Source organism: Salmo salar, chromosome 23 (genome assembly GCF_965601325.2).
Source record: "Salmo salar chromosome 23, fSalSal1, whole genome shotgun sequence".
NCBI classification, from domain to species: domain Eukaryota; kingdom Metazoa; phylum Chordata; class Actinopteri; order Salmoniformes; family Salmonidae; genus Salmo; species Salmo salar.
The window spans coordinates 43241196-43262718 of record NC_138313.1 but is presented as its reverse complement, the minus strand read 5'-3'; the positions used below and the strand labels follow the sequence as shown (position 1 = coordinate 43262718).

At 42.4% G+C, this 21523-nt stretch overlaps 1 protein-coding gene across 1 annotated transcript; it reads right to left on the bottom strand.

Moving 5' to 3' along the window:
• Positions 1-481: 481 nt before the first annotated feature.
• Positions 482-15745, bottom strand: LOC106584650 (retinaldehyde-binding protein 1). Its single transcript, XM_014170145.3, has 8 exons — positions 15649-15745; positions 12820-12863; positions 11953-12081; positions 3301-3505; positions 2750-2928; positions 1856-2014; positions 1298-1408; positions 482-748 (listed from the first exon to the last, which is right to left on the bottom strand). Exons 2-8 carry the CDS (start codon positions 12829-12831, stop codon positions 620-622), a joined length of 924 nt encoding a protein of 307 aa, XP_014025620.1. The 5' UTR covers positions 12832-12863; positions 15649-15745; the 3' UTR covers positions 482-619.
• Positions 15746-21523: the final 5778 nt, after the last annotated feature.

Genomic DNA, 21523 nt, shown 5'->3' with positions numbered 1-21523 from the left:
ACTTACCCCTTTTTAGCTACTTTGCAACTACTCAGCATATTAGCTAACCCTTCCCCTAACCCTAACCTTAACCCTTTAACCTAACTCCTAACCCTAACCTTAACCCCTAGCCTAGCTAATGTTAGCCAACGTTAGTGTTCGCCACCTAGCTAACGATAGCCACAACAAATTGGAATTAGAAAGATATCATGTTTAGAAAATTCGTAACATATCATACAAACTGTAATTCGTTGTACGAAATGTATGATGGACATCCACAAATGAATACATACCATACCATACGAATTGGAGTGTCCCGTTTTTACATTTACTATTTGTTACCTCTACCCCTGAGTCCAGGTTGCAGAGATGGGTTACACAGAGAAAAGCTCCATGGTTAGAGCTGTTAAGTAACTCAGGTAAGGCCTGAGCCAAGGCTATATAGTCCTCTGTTGGGAGTGCTTTGTTGGGTGTTTAATACTTAATAACTCTTGGAAAACAACAACAGTACAATACCACACCCATCTTTTACATTATTTTCTAATAAAGCCACACTCTTATGTTTTTCATATTTTCTGTCTGTGTTTGTGTGGGGGTCCCAGTCTGCTTGGAGGAGTGGCGAATGAGAAGGAGGGGGTGTTCAGTCGAACAGCTTGGCTGCTATGGCTTTGCCGTCGTACTTGGAGTTCTTGCCGTTGAACTCGGAAGGCAGGATGTCGGCGTCAAACTCCTTGTAGTAGTTGTCCAGCTCGTCTCCGTGGACAAACACCTGATTGGCAGACAGAATGTTGGACCTCTGAACTAAAATGTTCTCACCAAATATGGATTTGTTATTTGTATTCATGTATTTAGCGTTACCTGTATATTACCGGTTGATTAAGAACCCATTCACCTTGTTATTTAGTTACATAAGGCAGGTAACCTAGTGGTTAGAACGTTGAGCCAGTAACCGAAAGGTTGCTAGATCAAATCCCCGAGCTGACAAGGTAAAAATCTGTCGTTCTGCCCCTGAACAAGGCAGTTATCCCACTGTTCATAGGCTGTCAATATAAATAAGAATTTGTTCTTAACTGACTTGCCTAGTTAAATAAAGACACAATAAAAACAAAAATGTGTATTTTCCGATTGATTAGGAACCCATTCACCTTCATTATTTGTTGTTGATTCATATAGTTTTATCGTGTTACTCATGAGATATAAGACATTTCCCCCATCAAATCCCATGTTTTCCCCATTCTTTTATCACCACCTTCGTCGCTCTCTCTAAAAAGGATTAATTCATTCTTTCATGTTCTCTCTCAGGGCCTGTTTCACTCACTCTCTCCAGCAGCTTGCCCTTCATGAGTGGCTTGACCACGTTGTAGGTGGTGGTGAAGTACCAGGGCTGGTGGATGAAATGGACCGCTTTGAAACGGGCAGGGAAGGAGTCCTGAAACACACAAGTGGAACAGAGGGTCAGTTAGTTACAGATCTCATCACCACTATGCCCATAAGCATCCTCATTGCGCGAGTAACGGAAAGGGAAAGTTGAACTGTTGAGCTTTGCCGTAAAGAGTTCAGCACATGTAGGTCGAACAGATTGTCTGATGTTTCTAAAAACAGCAACAACCACTTTTACCAGAGAGTAAATGAATGTCTGAAGGGAAAATGGTAAGCATGTAAATGAATGTGCTGCGTGAGTAGAATCAGATCCCACCTCTACCACCAATGGCGCAGGTAAAGTTTTCAGGCCCATACAAATAGAATTCAGGCCATCATTGGGAAGACAATCCATTGGTTTAAAAATGATTAAATGGATAAAAAAATCCATTATTTTGTATCCTAATAAGGTAATGTTCTGTTCAGTATTCCCTCGGAATGTGTTTGTGAAAGTGACCTGCAACATGTCCACCATCTTCTTGAGCTCAGTGGGTTTGATGCCGGAGGCCTGCTGCATGGTGAAGCCCTTGAAGTTCTCAATGATGCAGAAACCATTGATCTGAGTCTCCTCGTTCTCTAGCAACTTCTCCAGGATTACACAGTAGGCACGGAGGATCTGGTGAACACACACACACACACACACACACACAGTTACACACACACACACACACACACACACACACACACACACACACACACACACACACACACGTTACACAGTTACACACACAGTTACACACACACACACAACACACACACATAGTCACACACACAAATAGTCACACACACACACACACACACACACATACACAGTTGTCAACATTTCAGAAGAATTTAAAAAAACGAAACCACTCTCTTGATTATGATTTTCAATACTAGAAGCTTTGTTTTAATTGTCTTTCATAGCAACATGACTTATTAATAGACCACACACTGGGGCATACGTTTCAGGCCAGAAAGACAATTAGAACAAAGCTTCTATTATTGAAAATCATAATCAAGTGATTGCTGGCCTTTTTTTTTATTTTACAGTTTTTTGTGATCTATTTTTGGTTCCAAGCACCCTTTCAACTTATCTACACAAATGCATTTAGAGTTTAAAAAAATATTTTTAGCATGTTCCCCTCACTTTACTGAACGTGAACGAGGCCCTTTGATAACCACAGATATCTTGATTTAATTCAAGTTATTATTATCAAGGGCTTGTCCACCTGATTACAATTATCAATAACTCCCATTGTTGAATGTCTATGAAAACATTGCTCCTGCCATGTTTTAGTGCCTTGTGGGGCACTAAAACCAATGTATCTCAAATGGGTGCATTGTGGGGACCCAGGTCCCTGCTAGACACCTCGTCGAAGGTGATCTCTTCGTAGTCCCAGTTCTCGATGTTGAAGAGTAGCACGATGCGGCCGTACTTGTCTCTGCTGGACAGGATGCCTGGGTAGCCGGCCTCGATGGTGCTGCGGACAGCCTCGGGGGTCAGGTTCTCGAACAGCTCAGGGTAGTCTCTCCTGAAGCGCACGTAACCTGAACACGGACACAGGGTCATCAACATCAGATAGACTCTGGCCAAGTCAGGAGGAGTTAAAGAGACAGGAAGTTCAACACATGCATATGTTGCTTGGTTGGGTTTAATCAAACTGTACATTTCCTTCCAATGGCAATGTTTAAAATGATCATGTGCATAGCTGACTTAGCCTGGTCCCAAATATTTTTGTGCTCCCTTGCCTACTCCAACAGTTCTAGACTATACAGCAACATATTTGGGGCCAGGTTATAGCGGCCTGTCATTGAAAGATAAAGCAATTTTAACACATCACCTCAGCTTTAATGAAATAGACAGAAAACTTCACCACTGAGCTGCACTGACATACAGCACAGTTTTCTGTAGGGACCCACCCTTCATGAGGTCAAATGCTCGGGGCACGTCGTATTTCCTGGCGCGGATGAAGCGGACCAGCATGCCGTCAGGCTTCTCTCCGAAGGTTTCCAGCACCCCCTTGGCCAGGTCGTCCCCAGCATCTGCCGTCTCCTTGATTATTCCCCTCAGCTCCTTGACCGCCAACGCCCGCTTCTCGTCTGTTTCATTCAGCTCATCCTTGGCCTGTAGGGAACCAACAACGCATCAGTCAGTCAACCTCAGAACCGGATGAGGTCTACAACCCCAGAACCGGATGAGGTCTACAACCTCAGAACCGGATGAGGTCTACAACCTCAGAACCGGATGAGGTCTACAACCTCAGAACCGGATGAGGTCTACAATCCCAGAACCGGATGAGGTCTACAACCCCAGAACCGGATGAGGTCTACAACCCCAGAACCGGATGAGGTCTACAACCCCAGAACCGGATGAGGTCTACAACCCCAGAACCGGATGAGGTCTACATTCATTGTACTGTGTGCAGAGGATAGTGTTACATGTTCATGTGGCATCTACACATTATGCTGTCATGACTGTTCTTGTCATTATGCTGTCATGACTGTTCTTGTCATTATGCTGTCATGACTGTTCTTGTCATTATGCTGTCATGACTGTTCTTGTCATTATGCTGTCATGACTGTTCTTGTCATTATGCTGTCATGACTGTTCTTGTCAGCATGCTGTCATGACTGTTCTTGTCATTATGCTGTCATGACTGTTCTTGTCATTATGCTGTCATGACTGTTCTTGTCAGTATGCTGTCATGACTGTTCTTGTCATTATGCTGTCATGACTGTTCTTGTCAGTATGCTGTCATGACTGTTCTTGTCAGTATGCTGTCATGACTGTTCTTGTCATTATGCTGTCATGACTGTTCTTGTCATTATGCTGTCATGACTGTTCTTGTCATTATGCTGTCATGACTGTTCTTGTCATTATGCTGTCATGACTGTTCTTGTCAGCATGCTGTCATGACTGTTCTTGTCAGCATGCTGTCATGACTGTTCTTGTCAGCATGCTGTCATGACTGTTCTTGTCAGTACGCTGTCATGACTGTTCTTGTCAGTACGCTGTCATGACTGTTCTTGTCATTATGCTGTCATGACTGTTCTTGTCAGCATGCTGTCATGACTGTTCTTGTCATTATGCTGTCATGACTGTTCTTGTCATTATGCTGTCATGACTGTACTTGTCAGGATGCTGTCATGACTGTTCTTGTCATTATGCTGTCATGACTGTTCTTGTCATTATGCTGTCATGACTGTTCTTGTCATTATGCTGTCATGACTGTTCTTGTCATTATGCTGTCATGACTGTTCTTGTCATTATGCTGTCATGACTGTTCTTGTCAGTACGCTGTCATGACTGTTCTTGTCAGCACGCTGTCATGACTGTTCTTGTCATTATGCTGTCATGACTGTTCTTGTCATTATGCTGTCATGACTGTTCTTGTCAGTATGCTGTCATGACTGTTCTTGTCATTATGCTGTCATGACTGTTCTTGTCAGTATGCTGTCATGACTGTTCTTGTCATTATGCTGTCATGACTGTTCTTGTCAGCATGCTGTCATGACTGTTCTTGTCAGCATGCTGTCATGACTGTTCTTGTCAGCATGCTGTCATGACTGTTCTTGTCATTATGCTGTCATGACTGTTCTTGTCAGTACGCTGTCATGACTGTTCTTGTCAGTACGCTGTCATGACTGTTCTTGTCAGCACGCTGTCATGACTGTTCTTGTCATTATGCTGTCATGACTGTTCTTGTCAGCACGCTGTCATGACTGTTCTTGTCATTATGCTGTCATGACTGTTCTTGTCAGCACGCTGTCATGACTGTTCTTGTCATTATGCTGTCATGACTGTTCTTGTCTTTATGCTGTCATGACTGTTCTTGTCAGTATGCTGTCATGACTGTTCTTGTCATTATGCTGTCATGACAGTTCTTGTCAGTATGCTGTCATGACTGTTCTTGTCATTATGCTGTCATGACTGTTCTTGTGAGCATGCTGTCATGACTGTTCTTGTCAGTACGCTGTCATGACTGTTCTTGTCAGTACGCTGTCATGACTGTTCTTGTCATTATGCTGTCATGACTGTTCTTGTCAGCACGCTGTCATGACTGTTCTTGTCATTATGCTGTCATGACTGTTCTTGTCATTATGCTGTCATGACTGTTCTTGTCAGGATGCTGTCATGAATGTTCTTGTCATTATGCTGTCATGACTGTTCTTGTCATTATGCTGTCATGACTGTTCTTGTCATTATGCTGTCATGACTGTTCTTGTCAGCATGCTGTCATGACTGTTCTTGTCAGCATGCTGTCATGACTGTTCTTGTCAGTATGCTGTCATGACTGTTCTTGTCAGCACGCTGTCATGACTGTTCTTGTCAGTACGCTGTCATGACTGTTCTTGTCAGTACGCTGTCATGACTGTTCTTGTCAATACGCTGTCATGACTGTTCTTGTCAGTAAGCTGTCATGACTGTTCTTGTCATTATACTGTCATGACTGTTCTTGTCATTATGCTGTCATGACTGTTCTTGTCATTATGCTGTCATGACTGTTCTTGTCATTATGCTGTCATGACTGTTCTTGTCATTATGCTGTCATGACTGTTCTTGTCAGTACGCTGTCATGACTGTTCTTGTCAGTACGCTGTCATGACTGTTCTTGTCAGTACGCTGTCATGACTGTTCTTGTCAGTACGCTGTCATGACTGTTCTTGTCAGTACGCTGTCATGACTGTTCTTGTCATTATGCTGTCATGACTGTTCTTGTCAATACGCTGTCATGACTGTTCTTGTCAGTACGCTGTCATGACTGTTCTTGTCATTATGCTGTCATGACTGTTCTTGTCAATACGCTGTCATGACTGTTCTTGTCAGTACGCTGTCATGACTGTTCTTGTCAGTATTCTGTCATGACTGTTCTTGTCAGCACGCTGTCATGACTGTTCTTGTCAGCACGCTGTCATGACTGTTCTTGTCAGTACGCTGTCATGACTGTTCTTGTCAGTACGCTGTCATGACTGTTCTTGTCAGTACGCTGTCATGACTGTTTTTGTCAGTACGCTGTCATGACTGTTCTTGTCAGTACGCTGTCATGACTGTTCTTGTCAGTACGCTGTCATGACTGTTCTTGTCAGCATGCTGTCATGACTGTTCTTGTCAGTACGCTGTCATGCCTGTTCTTGTCAGTACGCTGTCATGACTGTTCTTGTCATTATGCTGTCATGACTGTTCTTGTCAATACGCTGTCATGACTGTTCTTGTCAGCACGCTGTCATGAATGTTCTTGTCAGTATGCTGTCATGACTGTTCTTGTCAGTATGCTGTCATGACTGTTCTTGTCAGTATGCTGTCATGACTGTTCTTGTCAGCATGCTGTCATGACTGTTCTTGTCAGTACGCTGTCATGACTGTTCTTGTCATTATGCTGTCATGACTGTTCTTGTCAATACGCTGTCATGACTGTTCTTGTCAGCACGCTGTCATGAATGTTCTTGTCAGTATGCTGTCATGACTGTTCTTGTCAGTATGCTGTCATGACTGTTCTTGTCAGTATGCTGTCATGACTGTTCTTGTCAGCATGCTGTCATGACTGTTCTTGTCAGTACGCTGTCATGACTGTTCTTGTCAGTACGCTGTCATGACTGTTCTTGTCAGTACGCTGTCATGACTGTTCTTGTCAGTACGCTGTCATGACTGTTCTTGTCAGTACGCTGTCATGACTGTTCTTGTCAGCATGCTGTCATCACTGTTCTTGTCAGTACGCTGTCATGACTGTTCTTGTCAGTACGCTGTCATGACTGTTCTTGTCAGTACGCTGTCATGACTGTTCTTGTCAGCACGCTGTCATGACTGTTCTTGTCAGCACGCTGTCATGACTGTTCTTGTCAGTACGCTGTCATGACTGTTCTTGTCAGTACGCTGTCATGACTGTTCTTGTCAGTACGCTGTCATGACTGTTCTTGTCAGCACGCTGTCATGACTGTTCTTGTCAGTATGCTGTCATGACTGTTCTTGTCAGTACGCTGTCATGACTGTTCTTGTCAGCATGCTGTCATGACTGTTCTTGTCAGTATGCTGTCATGACTGTTCTTGTCAGTACGCTGTCATGACTGTTCTTGTCAGCATGCTGTCATGACTGTTCTTGTCAGTATGCTGTCATAACTGTTCTTGTCATTATGCTGTCATGACTGTTCTTGTCAGCATGCTGTCATGACTGTTCTTGTCAGTACGCTGTCATGACTGTTCTTGTCAGTACGCTGTCATGACTGTTCTTGTCAGTACGCTGTCATGACTGTTCTTGTCATTATGCTGTCATGACTGTTCTTGTCAGTACGCTGTCATGACTGTTCTTGTCAGTACGTTGTCATGACTGTTCTTGTCATTATGCTGTCATGACTGTTCTTGTCAATACGCTGTCATGACTGTTCTTGTCAGTACGCTGTCATGACTGTTCTTGTCAGTACGCTGTCATGACTGTTCTTGTCAGTACGCTGTCATGACTGTTCTTGTCAGCATGCTGTCATGACTGTTCTTGTCAGCATGCTGTCATGACTGTTCTTGTCAGCACGCTGTCATGACTGTTCTTGTCATTACGCTGTCATGACTGTTCTTGTCAGTACGCTGTCATGACTGTTCTTGTCAGTACGCAGTCATGACTGTTCTTGTCAGCATGCTGTCATGACTGTTCTTGTCAGTATGCTGTCATGACTGTTCTTGTCAGTACGCTGTCATGACTGTTCTTGTCAGCATGCTGTCATGACTGTTCTTGTCAGTATGCTGTCATGACTGTTCTTGTCAGTACGCTGTCATGACTGTTCTTGTCAGCATGCTGTCATGACTGTTCTTGTCAGTATGCTGTCATGACTGTTCTTGTCAGTATGCTGTCATGACTGTTCTTGTCAGCATGCTGTCATGACTGTTCTTGTCAGTACGCTGTCATGACTGTTCTTGTCAGTACGCTGTCATGACTGTTCTTGTCCGCACGCTGTCATGACTGTTCTTGTCAGCATGCTGTCATGACTGTTCTTGTCAGTACGCTGTCATGACTGTTCTTGTCAGTACGCTGTCATGACTGTTCTTGTCAATGCCCTTTGCAAAGAAATGTTGGGAAAAATTCAATCACAATTAAGTGTTGTTGTTTTGGAGACCAGAGAGGGCGAGTTTGTACAGATTGTCTGTACTCCAGCTGAACATTACGACACGACGGTGTTTGGCCTGATGACCGACGGCGATGAGTCAGTCTACAGGGAGGAGGTCAGAGTCTTAGCAGTGTGGTGCCAGGACAACAACCTCTCCTTGGTCAGTATGACAAAGGAGCTGATCTTGGATTATAGGAGAAAGAGGTCAGAGCATGCCCCCATACACATCAACAGGGCTGTTGTGGCGCGAGTCAAGAGTTTTAAGTTCCTTGGTGTCCACATCACTAAGGACCTAACATGGTCCACACACACCTGCACAGTCGTGAAGAGGGCACGACAGTGCCTCTTCTCCCTCAGAAGGCTGAAAAGATTTGCCATGGGCCCTCGGATCCTCAAAAAGTTCTACAGCTGCACCATCGAGAGCATTGTGACTGGATGCATCACCGCTTGGTATGGCAAATACATCTCCCTTGACCGCAATGTGCTACAGAGGGTGGTGCGGACAGCCCAGTACATCACTGGGCCGAGGTCCCAGCCATCCAATACCTCTATATCAGACGTTGTCAGAGTAAGGCACGAAAAATTGCGAAAGACTCCAGCCACCAAGCAATAAGACTGCTAAATAGCCAGACTGCTAACTAGTCAATCAATGGTACTATCTGCACTGAGCCTATGCACACTCACTGGACTATATATAGTGCATTCGAAAAGTATTCAGACCCCTTGACATTTTCCACATTTTGTTACGTTTCTGCCTTATTCACAAATTGATTAAATAAAACTATTTCCTCAGAAATCTACACACAATACCCCACAATGTCAAAGCGAAAACAGGTTTTTAGACATTTTTGCAAATGTATTAAATATTAAAAAAAACTGAAATACCTTATTTACACAAGTATTCAGACCCTTTGCTATGAACTCGAAAATGAGCTTAGGTGTGTGCATCATCCATTGATCATCCTTGAGCTGTTTCTACAACTTGATTGGAGTCCACCTGTGGTAAATTCAATTGATTGGACATGATTTGGAAAGGCAAACACCTCTCTATATAAGGTCTCACAGTTGACAGTGCATGTCAGAGCAAAAACCAAGCCATGAGGTCAAAAGAATTGTCCATAGAGCTCAGAGACAGGATTGTGTCGAGGCACAGATCTGGGGAAGGTTAACAAAACATTTCTGCAGCATTGAAGGTCCCCAAGAACACAGTGGCCTCATCATTCTTGGCCAGGTCGCAATTGTAAATGAGAACTTGTTCTCAACTTGCCTACCTGGTTAAATAAAGGTGAAATAAAAAATAAAAATAATAAACATTCTTAAATGGAAGAAGTTTGGAACCACCAAGAATCTTCCTAGAGTTGGCCGCCCGGCCAAACTGAGCAATCGGGGGAGAAGGGCCTTGGTCAGTGAGGTGACCAAGAACCCGATGGTCACTCTGACAGAGCTCCAGAGTTCCTCTGTGGATATAGGATAAACTTCCAGAAGGACAACCATCTCTGCAGCACTCTACCAATCAAATCTTATGGTACAGTGGCTACACGGAAGCCACTCCTCAGTAAAAGGCTCATGACAGCCCGCTTAGAGTTTGCCAATAGGCACCTAAAGGACTCTCAGACCATGAGAAACAAGATTCTCTGGTCTGATGAAACCAAGATTAAACCGTTTGGCCTGAATGCCAAGCGTCACGTCTGGAGGAAACCTGGCACCATCCCTACGGTGAAGCATGGTGGTGGCAGCATCATGCTCCGGGGATGTTTTTCAGCGCCAGGGACTGGGAGACTAGTCAGGAACGAGGGAAAGATGAACAGAGTAAAATGCGGAGAGATCCTTGATGAAAACCTGCTCCAGAGTGCTCAGGACCTCAGACTGGGGCGAAGGTTCACCTTCCAACAGGACAACAAACCTAAGCACACAGCCATGACAACGCAGGAATGTGTGTAGAAAAGATTGAATCAATTTTAGAATAAGGCTGTAACGCAACAAAATGTGGAAAAAGTCAAGGGGTCTGAATACTTTCCAAATGCACTGTATACAAACCATATACACACTCACACACACTACATTGACACTCCCACACAAAACCCACACACATTCACATACTCTACATACGCACACACATAACACACACCGACACAACACAAACACACATACATACACATTATTATACACACTCACACACACACTTTTACTCTCATCATTTACTGCTTATATTTTGTTTATATTGTTGTTTATATTTTACTCTTATTATTATCTATCCGGATGTCTAGTCACTTTACCCTGCCTCCATGTACATATATACCTCATTGTTATCTATCCTGATGCCTAGTCACTTTACCCTGCCTTCATGTACATATCTACCTCAAATACCTTATTATTATCTATCCTGATGCCTAGTCACTTTACCCTGCCTTCATGTACATATCTACCTCAAATACCTTATTATTATCTATTCTGATGCCTAGTCACTTTACCCTGCCTTCATGTACATATCTACCTCAAATACCTTATTATTATCTATTCTGATGCCTAGTCACTTTACCCTGCCTTCATGTACATATCTACCTCATTATTATCTATCCTGATGTCTAGTCACTTTACCCTGCCTCCATGTACATATCTACCTCTAATACCTTATTATTATCTATCCTGATGCCTAGTCACTTTACCCTGCCTTCATGTACATATCTACCTCAAATACCTTATTATTATCTATCCTGATGTCTAGTCACTTTACCCTGCCTTCATGTACATATCTACCTCATTATTATCTATCCTGATGTCTAGTCACTTTACCCTGCCTCCATGTACATATCTACCTCTAATACCTTATTATTATCTATCCTGATGCCTAGTCACTTTACCCTGCCTTCATGTACATATCTACCTCTAATACCTTATTATTATCTATCCTGATGCCTAGTCACTTTACCCTGCCTTCATGTACATATCTACCTCATTATTATCTATCCTGATGTCTAGTCACTTTACCCTGCCTTCATGTACATATCTACCTCATTATCATCTATCCTGATGTCTAGTCACTTTACCCTGCCTTCATGTACATATCTACCTCATTATCATCTATCCTGATGTCTAGTCACTTTACCCTGCCTTCATGTACATATCTACCTCATTATTATCTATCCTGATGTCTAGTCACTTTACCCTGCCTTCATGTACATATCTACCTCATTATCATCTATCCTGATGTCTAGTCACTTTACCCTGCCTCCATGTACATATCTACCTCAAGTACCTGGCACTGCTACTTTTGTACTTAATTTTATATTATATTTGTATTATTTTATTTGTATTTTTAAACTCTGCATTGTTGGGAAGGGCTCGTAAGGAAGCATTTCACGGTAATGTCTACAACAGTTGTATGTGATTTGATTTGTGGTTGCACTTGAGTTTGTGGTAGGGCTTAAGATGTTAAGTGAATCTACAGCGTGAGGCTTGTGTGAGAGAGTGACCACAGACCTTCTGCACTGTGTGGTCAGGCAGCTTGGCGCAGGGTCCGAACACGGGACCGTGGTCCTTAACCGTGAGGCGCTCCAGCTTGGCCCTGAGAGCCTGCTCCTCCTCCGACACCATGCGGAACGTTCCACTCTGGGTAGAGAGGGGGGTGGATAATGACAACCATGACTTGCCAACAAAATCACCATTCGCTCACAAGACTACCTTACAAAAATGAGGTTTAAACCTAGTTTAATCCAGGGCATACGCCCAAAAACTCAATCCAAAAGGAGGCCTGTATCAATGGGCTTCAGTGTTAGCATTGGCTAATCTCCCTCACATGAGTGCAGCAAAGCCTGGTAAACCTGTGACTGAGATCTGTGATTAGGGGTTAATGCTAGCGATTGACGGCATCCAGTGCTAATGTGCCTGAGAAATGTGGAACTGCCATTGTCCATGGCATAGGACGTTATGTGGTGTTGGAGTCCTAGAAACACAATCTATAGAACAGATATCCCCATTCAAGTCAACGTTCCCTGACGGCTGGACTGTCTGGCGGCCATATTGAGTGTCATTCTGTTTCTGCTGTTTGACTAACCATGATGTGGAACGCGAAGGAAGAACATAATGACGCAGTAAGAGTATCTATTGTGGATTGCATCCTCCTAAGGACCTTGATGGTAGATTGTTTCTGCTCTGCAATGGATGAAAAGTAACCACCTGAACAGAACATGTCAGAACTGACTCTTAAGCTCAACATGTCTCTACATTCATCAGACTTGATACTTTTGACATTCATCTGCAATACAAACACCACTGAATGTGTCTGAATTATTGCAGTGGGGCATGTAAGCCTGTTGCACACCAAGAGAGGAGCTTAGATGTACTTACCACGACAGCCATTTCTTCAGTTGTTTAGAGCCGCTACGTAGTCACTGGAAAATAAGACGGATTTGATTATTCACGGTTGGAGATTCCAGGAAAACTTGAAAAAATATAACAATGAATTTATTGTGCTCCAGGCTTACGCTCCATCTCAACCCCCTCAGCATTTGTTACACTTCAGCTCCTACACCTTTTTTTTCATCTCATTCTCCTATTTTTAGGTTACCTCCATTTCAGGATTATTCCCCTGAGGTACATGTTTTGATCCAGCTGCCAACAAAACGTATCTAGGTTTTCTAATTCTATGTGTCCCAAATGGCACCCTATTCCCTATACAGTGCACTACTTTTGACCAGAGCCTTATGGCACCCTATTCCCTATATAGTGCACTACTTTTGACCAGAGCCTTATGGCACCCTATTCCCTATATAGTGCACTACTTTTGACCAGAGCCTTATGGGACCCTATTCCCTATATAGTGCACTACTTTTGACCAGAACCTTATGTGACTTGGTCATAAATAGCTCACAACATAGTGAATTGGGTGCAATTTGAGACTCAGGCCTGTTTGAAACAGTGATGACATTCATACAGTCCATTATCTGTTTTACTACATTGTTTACAATTCTGTGTATTCTTTATATAGCTAGCAGGCTTTATCTAATACAACACCAGACTCTTTATATAGCAGGATGTATCTAATACAACACCAGACTCTTTATATAGCAGGATGTATCTAATACAACACCAGACTCTTTATATAGCAGGATGTATCTAATACACCACCAGACTCTTTATATAGCAGGATGTATCTAATATAATACCAGACTCTTTATATAGCAGGATGTATCTAATACAACACCAGACTCTTTATATAGCAGGATGTATCTAATACAACACCAGACTCTTTATATAGCAGGATGTATCTAATATAATACCAGACTCTTTATATAGCAGGCTGTATCTAATACAACACCAGACTCTTTATATAGCAGGATGTATCTAATATAATACCAGACTCTTTATATAGCAGGATGTATCTAATACAACACCAGACTCTTTATATAGCAGGATGTATCTAATATAATACCAGACTCTTTATATAGCAGGATGTATCTAATACAACACCAGACTCTTTATATAGCAGGATGTATCTAATACAACACCAGACTCTTTATATAGCAGGATGTATCTAATATAATACCAGACTCTTTATATAGCAGGATGTATCTAATACAACACCAGACTCTTTATATAGCAGGATGTATCTAATATAATACCAGACTCTTTATATAGCAGGCTTTATCTAATACACCACCAGACTCTTTATATAGCAGGATGTATCTAATACACCACCAGACTCTTTATATAGCAGGATGTATCTAATATAATACCAGACTCTTTATATAGCAGGATGTATCTAATACAACACCAGACTCTTTATATAGCAGGATGTATCTAATATAATACCAGACTCTTTATATAGCAGGATGTATCTAATACAACACCAGACTCTTTATATAGCAGGATGTATCTAATACAACACCAGACTCTTTATATAGCAGGATGTATCTAATACAACACCAGACTCTTTATATAGCAGGATGTATCTAATACACCACCAGACTCTTTATATAGCAGGATGTATCTAATATAATACCAGACTCTTTATATAGCAGGATGTATCTAATACAACACCAGACTCTTTATATAGCAGGATGTATCTAATACAACACCAGACTCTTTATATAGCAGGATGTATCTAATACAATACCAGACTCAATCATGATATCACTGACTCTGTAGCACAGTTGTTGTATGAACAGTGTCAGACCAAAAAAGTCTGAAAAACAGTCAAAGTGTGCAATTGATCTAGCACATTCAGATAGACAAAGCTAGCATTAAAATCATCCAGAGCTTCACATGCAGCCAAAGCTTCCCTGGATTTGTGACTGAGCTTCACATGTAGCCAAAGCTTCCCTGGATTTGTGACTGAGCTTCACATGTAGCCAAAGCTTCCCTAGATTTGTGACTGAGCTTCACATGTAGCCAAAGCTTCCCTGGATTTGTGACTGAGCTTCACATGCAGCCAAAGCTTCCCTGGATTTGTGACTGAGCTTCACATGCAGCCAAAGCTTCCCTGGATTTGTGACTCAGCTTCACATGTAGCCAAAGCTTCCCTGGATTTGTGACTGAGCTTCACATGCAACCAAAGCTTCCCTGGATTTGTGACTGAGCTTCACATGCAACCAAAGCTTCCCTGGATTTGTGACTGAGCTTCACATGCAGCCAAAGCTTCCCTGGATTTGTGACTGAGCTTCACATGCAGCCAAAGCTTCCCTGGATTTGTGACTGAGCCAACTAGAGGGCTCCGCTACCAAAGCTCTGAAAGCACTGGACTCAGATGCATCGTTAGTCAGAGCTACAGGCAGTGGATTCCTAAGTCCTCAATCAGGCACAACAAGGAAGCTAAAACCATTCCCACCGGTCCACGTTGAGATATGCACTATCAACCACAAAGTATTCAAAGCTCTACTGTTTATCAGATTTAACCGTCAGCTTTCAACAATCGAACCTGCAGACAAGGCATTGTTCTGCCTTGTAAAATATGAGAGCAAGATTTAATGCAATATATATCAATTTTCACTTCTTCCTTTGAGCAAAAAAACGTCCTCATCTGGGCTCCACTGGGTGGCAACACTCCACAGGGTCCATCAGAACTGCTAAACCCCCAGCAGGGTTTGGAATGCACCACCCCCTAGGTGTCAGGGAGACGGATCACAGTGGGTACCCCACATCGGAGGCTCCCTGATCGGGGAAGAGGTTGAGCCTTACCTGGGGACGGAAGAGGCCGGGAGCTGCCGAAAGTCACAGGACTCAGTGTGTCGAGCAGGACGGCGGGGCCCTATGATTGTTAACTTGGGGATTAGTGTCGTCACACTGGATTACGCCCATCAGATTTATCTGATAATCAGCATAAAGTGGAAGGAGGGGACAAGAAAGGAGGGCCATGACGATTGGCCAATAGAAGAGGTGAAGGAGGGGTTAGGGCAATGACAATGGGCCAATAGAAGAGGTGAAGGAGGGGTTAGGGCAATGACGATGAGCCAATAGTAGAGGTAGGGGTTAGGGTGGACTATAGTGACATGTGGGTGAAGGTAGGGTTTAGGGTGGACTATAGTGACATGTGGGTGAAGGTAGGGGTTAGGGTGGACTATAGTGACATGTGGGTGAAGGTAGGGGTTAGGGTGGACTATAGTGACGTGGGTGAAGGTAGGGGTTAGGGTGGACTATAGTGACATGTGGGTGAAGGTAGGGGTTAGGGTGGACTATAGTGACATGTGGGTGAAGGTAGGGGTTAGGGTGGACTATAGTGACATGTGGGTGAAGGTAGGGGTTAGGGTGGACTATAGTGACATGTGGGTGAAGGTAGGGGTTAGGGTGGACTATAGTGACGTGGGTGAAGGTAGGGGTTAGGGTGGACTATAGTGACATGTGGGTGAAGGTAGGGGTTAGGGTGGACTATAGTGACATGTGGGTGAAGGTAGGGGTTAGGGTGGACTATAGTGACATGTGGGTGAAGGTAGGGGTTAGGGTGGACTATAGTGACATGTGGGTGAAGGTAGGGGTTAGGGTGGACTATAGTGACATGTGGGTGAAGGTAGGGGTTAGGGTGGACTATAGTGACATGTGGGTGAAGGTAGGGGGTGAGGTGAAATGAGACGTAATTGAGAGGATACACTTTTACATAAGCGGTGGTTTTAGGAGAGTTGAAAAAGGGAAGGCATTTAGAAGGTGAGCGGTAGTTGATTGCACTATTATGTCCAACAATAAAAATTACAAATCTATTTTTTGGGGGGGGGCTCAGAAAACTTGGGAGGCCAAATAAAACCACTCGAGGGCCATATTCGGCCCGCAGCCTGCTAGTTGGGGAACCCTGATATTTTACTAGGCAGGGTTTCTGTACAGCACTTTGAGATATCAGCTGATGTACGAAGGGCTATATAAATACATTTGATTTGAGTTAAGAACAAATTCTTATTTTCAATGACGGCCTAGGAACACTGGGTTAACCTCCTTGTTCAGGGGCAGAACGACAGATTTGTACCTTGTCAGCTCGGGGATTCAATCTTGCAACCTTTCAATTACTAGTCCAACACTAACCACTAGGCTACCCTGCCATCCCAATATAAAGCAACAGGATATTTTCAGTTCTCATAAATTCTTTTAATTAAATGACTTCATAGTAGAGCATTAGAAATCAATCATTCTCAACCAGTTTGAGTTGACAATAGTGTATCACTGACAATGAAAGGGAACTTGCAGTGAGAGGACTTGCTAAAGTCGCAAGCCTAGAAGGAAGTGTCTTCATGTATAGACAAAACCTGTTTTTCAAAGGTCAAAGGTACACTTCACAGCTACACATATAAACTCACAGGGTACAGTTCAGTACCTTGTAGGTATAGAAGAGTTTTCTATCTAATATTTAGAATATAAGGTACGATCAACACTGTGCTTTAAAATATTGCTGGGGCAATGTACTGGTTAGGGCTTATTAGCATATTTGGGGGTGTTTTTAACCATATGTGTATTTGTGCCAACCATCAGTGGAAGTGTTGGAGCAGTTTAAATGTTTGATGTTTATGCCAATGCAAGTTGAGCAACTCCTTTGACACTGTTTCTGCAAATCTTGCAAGAGAATGGGTCAGTAATGAGCTGCACTGTGAAGAGGATATTGTGCATTTTCTAGAACCTTAATTGAACTTATTGACAGAAGTTTCTGTGAATTTGTCATTTTTTTAAAGTGGAAACTACTGTAGCAGCGTCAGCCTATCAGAGGATTGCAGGAGTGGCTTATTTGAGGCGTGGCTTTTTTAGTCTCCCATGAGAGGGAATGTTATCCCAGTTAATGTGCCATGTTGTATTCTGTTCATAAACATTAAGCTTGTATACTGTCAGTTCTGTAGCATTGTTAAATTGTTAGCATTGCCCCCCGACTACATTCAAAGTGCAGTAATGATTGTAATGAATCCTGCATTTGTAGCCAAGTGGGAAGTGGGAATTTACCACATACAACTGGAAAACAATCCACTTGAACAACCCTCCAACTGGTAATTACTAGTGGGAAATGCATCTATGATCACTGTAAAACCATGTTTTTTTTATACTTAAAATGTGGCATTTCACATGGAAAATCATGTGAAAACGTGTTTTTGGAACACTTCACATGACATTTCACATTTGAAAACGTGTTTTTGGAACACTTTACATGTGACATTTCACATGTGAAAATGTTTTTTTGGAACATTTAACGTGAAAATATGTGTTTTTGAAACTTCACATGTGATCACGTTTAGTTTAAATCCCAGGTTGGGTCATATTTTAACTCACAACTTTTTGATTTGAAGTACACTGACCTTTCTGCTGCGCCATAAAGTCTGTAGTGTTCCCAATCATATTAATTACATATACTCTTTTAGTATTTAGCAAAAGAGTGACCCATCTTTACTGCTATTTTAGTTATCAGTTATTCTGGCTATACCCTCATCATTGATTCATTTAATTATTTCAGCAATTTGAGTGTTTTCTGTGTAGTTGTCTAATGTTGGTGTGTTCAATTCATCTGTTTTAATGTTACTCCCACCATGATAAATATAATTGTTTTCTAAAGCTAATAATTATTCGCTTTGAAGTCCAAAGTGTAGGAATATAGTGTAATATAATGTAGCTATTGACACAGACATGGTGGTGTAGTAGGAAGATTGGAATGCAGTGACCCAAGAGGTTGTGAGTTCAAATCCCAGATAAGGACATGTTGTAATAATAATTACTATATAAAATATACACACAGTGTAGTCATATTTGTCAAAGTGGGTAAAATATGTTCATTTGGAAACGCTATGTTAGAAGGACTGTGTGTATGATAGAGGGGGCATCACCTGTAAAATCTCATGTGAAAATGTGAATCCACATGTGTAAGGTTAAGTGATCACATGTGGAAATCGATGTGAAAAACTTCGACATGTGAAGTGTTACGAAAACACATGATTTCACATGTGAAAAATGGACATGGTTTTTCCATAAGGAATATAACATTCTTATGTTCTATAGGATCAAAACGCTGCACACGTGCTCTATGGTGACACAATGCAAAGCCTGTAGAATAGGGTTGCGTTTATATAATGTAGAGTTTGTTACATAGTCCCCTATTTTAACCATGATAAGAACGAGGGTTAGAAAAAGTGAAAGGGTGATTGAACTAAGAAGTTAAATGAATTGAGTGATTCAGCAATCTAGAGAGTTAAATACAAATCTAGGTATTAGTTGTGGTCTTTGGTTCTTAGCATGGGAAACATCGAGGGACAATGCAATTAGTGAGTGAGTCAGTGGGTGGGGAAATGAATGACTTAGGAAGTAAAGGAGAGAGCTACAGGTCGAAGCATGTGTGTTACAGTATAAAGCAGATGAAGGATATTTGGTAGTGAGCCCCTTCACCTCCAAAATGTCACTGATGCAATGGTGGAGCAGGAGTAATCTCTTAAACCAGGTCTGATCCGCTCAATGGGGGAGTTTGTGTGACGAAATCAACCCGGATGGCAGCACAATGCCAGGCTCCGTATTCCCATACTCAGGACTGGTGTGTGTGTGCGTGCGTGCGTGCAAACAGGCAGCGCCACAGATAGTGGCACCATATATAGTCAAAGGTCTCAAAGTATTTTGTACAGTAAAATGAGTAAACGATCGAAGAAAGACATCCAGCATCATGACTGGACATATTCTGAGTATATAATACACCTATATAATACACCTACTGTATATAATACACCTATATAATACACCTACTGTATATAATGCACCTATATAATAATACACCTACTGTACATAAACCTATATAATACACCTACTGTATATAATACACCTACTGTATATAATACACCTATATAATACAACTATATAATTTTTTTTTTTTTTTATTTCACCTTTATTTAACCAGGTAGGCAAGTTGAGAACAAGTTCTCATTTACAATTGCAACCTGGCCAAGATAAAGCAAGCAGTTTGACACATACAACAACACAGAGTTACACATGGAGTAAAACAAAACATAGTCAATAATATAGTAGAAAAATAAGTCTATATACAAAGTGAGCAAATGAGGTGAGATAAGGGAGGTAAAGGCAAAAAAAGGCCATGGTGGCAAAGTAAATACAATATAGCAAGTAAAACACTGGAATGGTAGATTTGCAGTGGAAGATGGTGCAAAATAGAAATAATGGGGTGCAAAGGAGCAAAATACAGTAGGGGAAGAGGTAGTTGTTCGGGCTAAATTATAGATGGGCTATGTACAGGTGCAGTGATCTGTGAGCTGCTCTGACAGCTGGTGCTTAAAGCTAGTGAGGGAGATAAGTGTTTCCAGTTTGAGATTTTTGTAGTTAGTTCCAGTCATTGGCAGCAGAGAACTGGAAGGAGAGGCTTTGGGGGTGACCAGAGAGATATACCTGCTGGAGCGTGTGCTACAGGTGGGTGCTGCTATGGTGACCAGCGAGCTGAGATAAGGGGGAACTTTACCTAGCAGGGTCTTGTAGATGACCTGGAGCCAGTGGGTTTGGCGACGAGTATGAAGCGAGGGCCAGCCAAGGAGAGCGTACAGGTCGCAGTGGTGTGATAGACTGCATCCAATTGATTGAGTAGGGTATTGGAGGCTATTTTGTAAATGACATTGCCGAAGTCGAGGATCGGTAGGATGGTCAGTTTTACGAGGGTATGTTTGGCAGCATGAGGGAAAGATGCTTTGTTGCAAAATAGGAAGCCAATTCTAGATTAAACTTTGGATTGGAGATGTTTGATGCGAGTCTGGAAGGAGAGTTTACAGTCTAACCAGACACATAGGTATTTGTAGTTGTCCACATATTCTAAGTCAGAACTGTCCAGAGTAGTGATGCTGGACGGGCAGGCTGGTGCAGGCAGCAATCGGTTGAAGAGCATGCATTTAGTTTTACTTGTATTTAAGAGCAGTTGGAGGCCATGGAAGGAGAGTTGTATGGCATTGAAGCTCGTCTGGAGGGTAGTTAACAGTGTCCAAAGAAGGGCCAGAAGTATACAGAATGGTGTCATCTGCGTAGAGGTGGATCAGAGACTCACCAGCAGCAAGAGTGACATCATTGAGGTATACAGAGAAAAGAGTCGTCTTGAGAATTGAACCCTGTGGCACCCCCATAGAGACTGCCAGAGGTCCGAACAACAGGCCCTCTGATTTGACACACTGAAGTCTATCAGAGAAGTATATAATGCACCTATATAATACACCTACTGTATATAATGCAACTATATAATACACCTACTGTATATAATGCACCTATATAATGCAACGACTGCGTGAATCAGGCCTTCATGGTCAAATTGCTGTAAAAAATAAAAAACACTACTAAAGGACACCAATAAGAATAGACTCGTTTGGGCCAAGAAACACGAGCAATGGACATTAGACTTTTGGAAATCTGTCCTTTGGTCTGATGAGTCCAAATTTGAGACTCTGGGTTCCAACCGCCGTGTCTTTGTGAGACGCAGAGTAGGTGAACGGATAATCTCTGCATGTATGGTTCCCACCGTGAAGCATGGAGGCGGAGGTGTGATGGTGCTTTGCTGGTGACACTGGCAGTGATTTATTTAAAATTCAAGGACTTAATCAGCATGGCTACTACAGCATTCTGC

Bases quoted from the DNA above. Each gene is read 5' to 3' on its own strand.
- LOC106584650 (XM_014170145.3), bottom strand. The intron at 3,506-11,952 runs GTCTGTGGTCAC...GGTTCCCTACAG, and splicing joins CTGACCACACAGTGCAGAAG to GCCAAGGATGAGCTGAATGA. The intron at 749-1,297 runs GTGAGTGAAACA...TCTGCCAATCAG, and splicing joins AGGGCAAGCTGCTGGAGAGA to GTGTTTGTCCACGGAGACGA.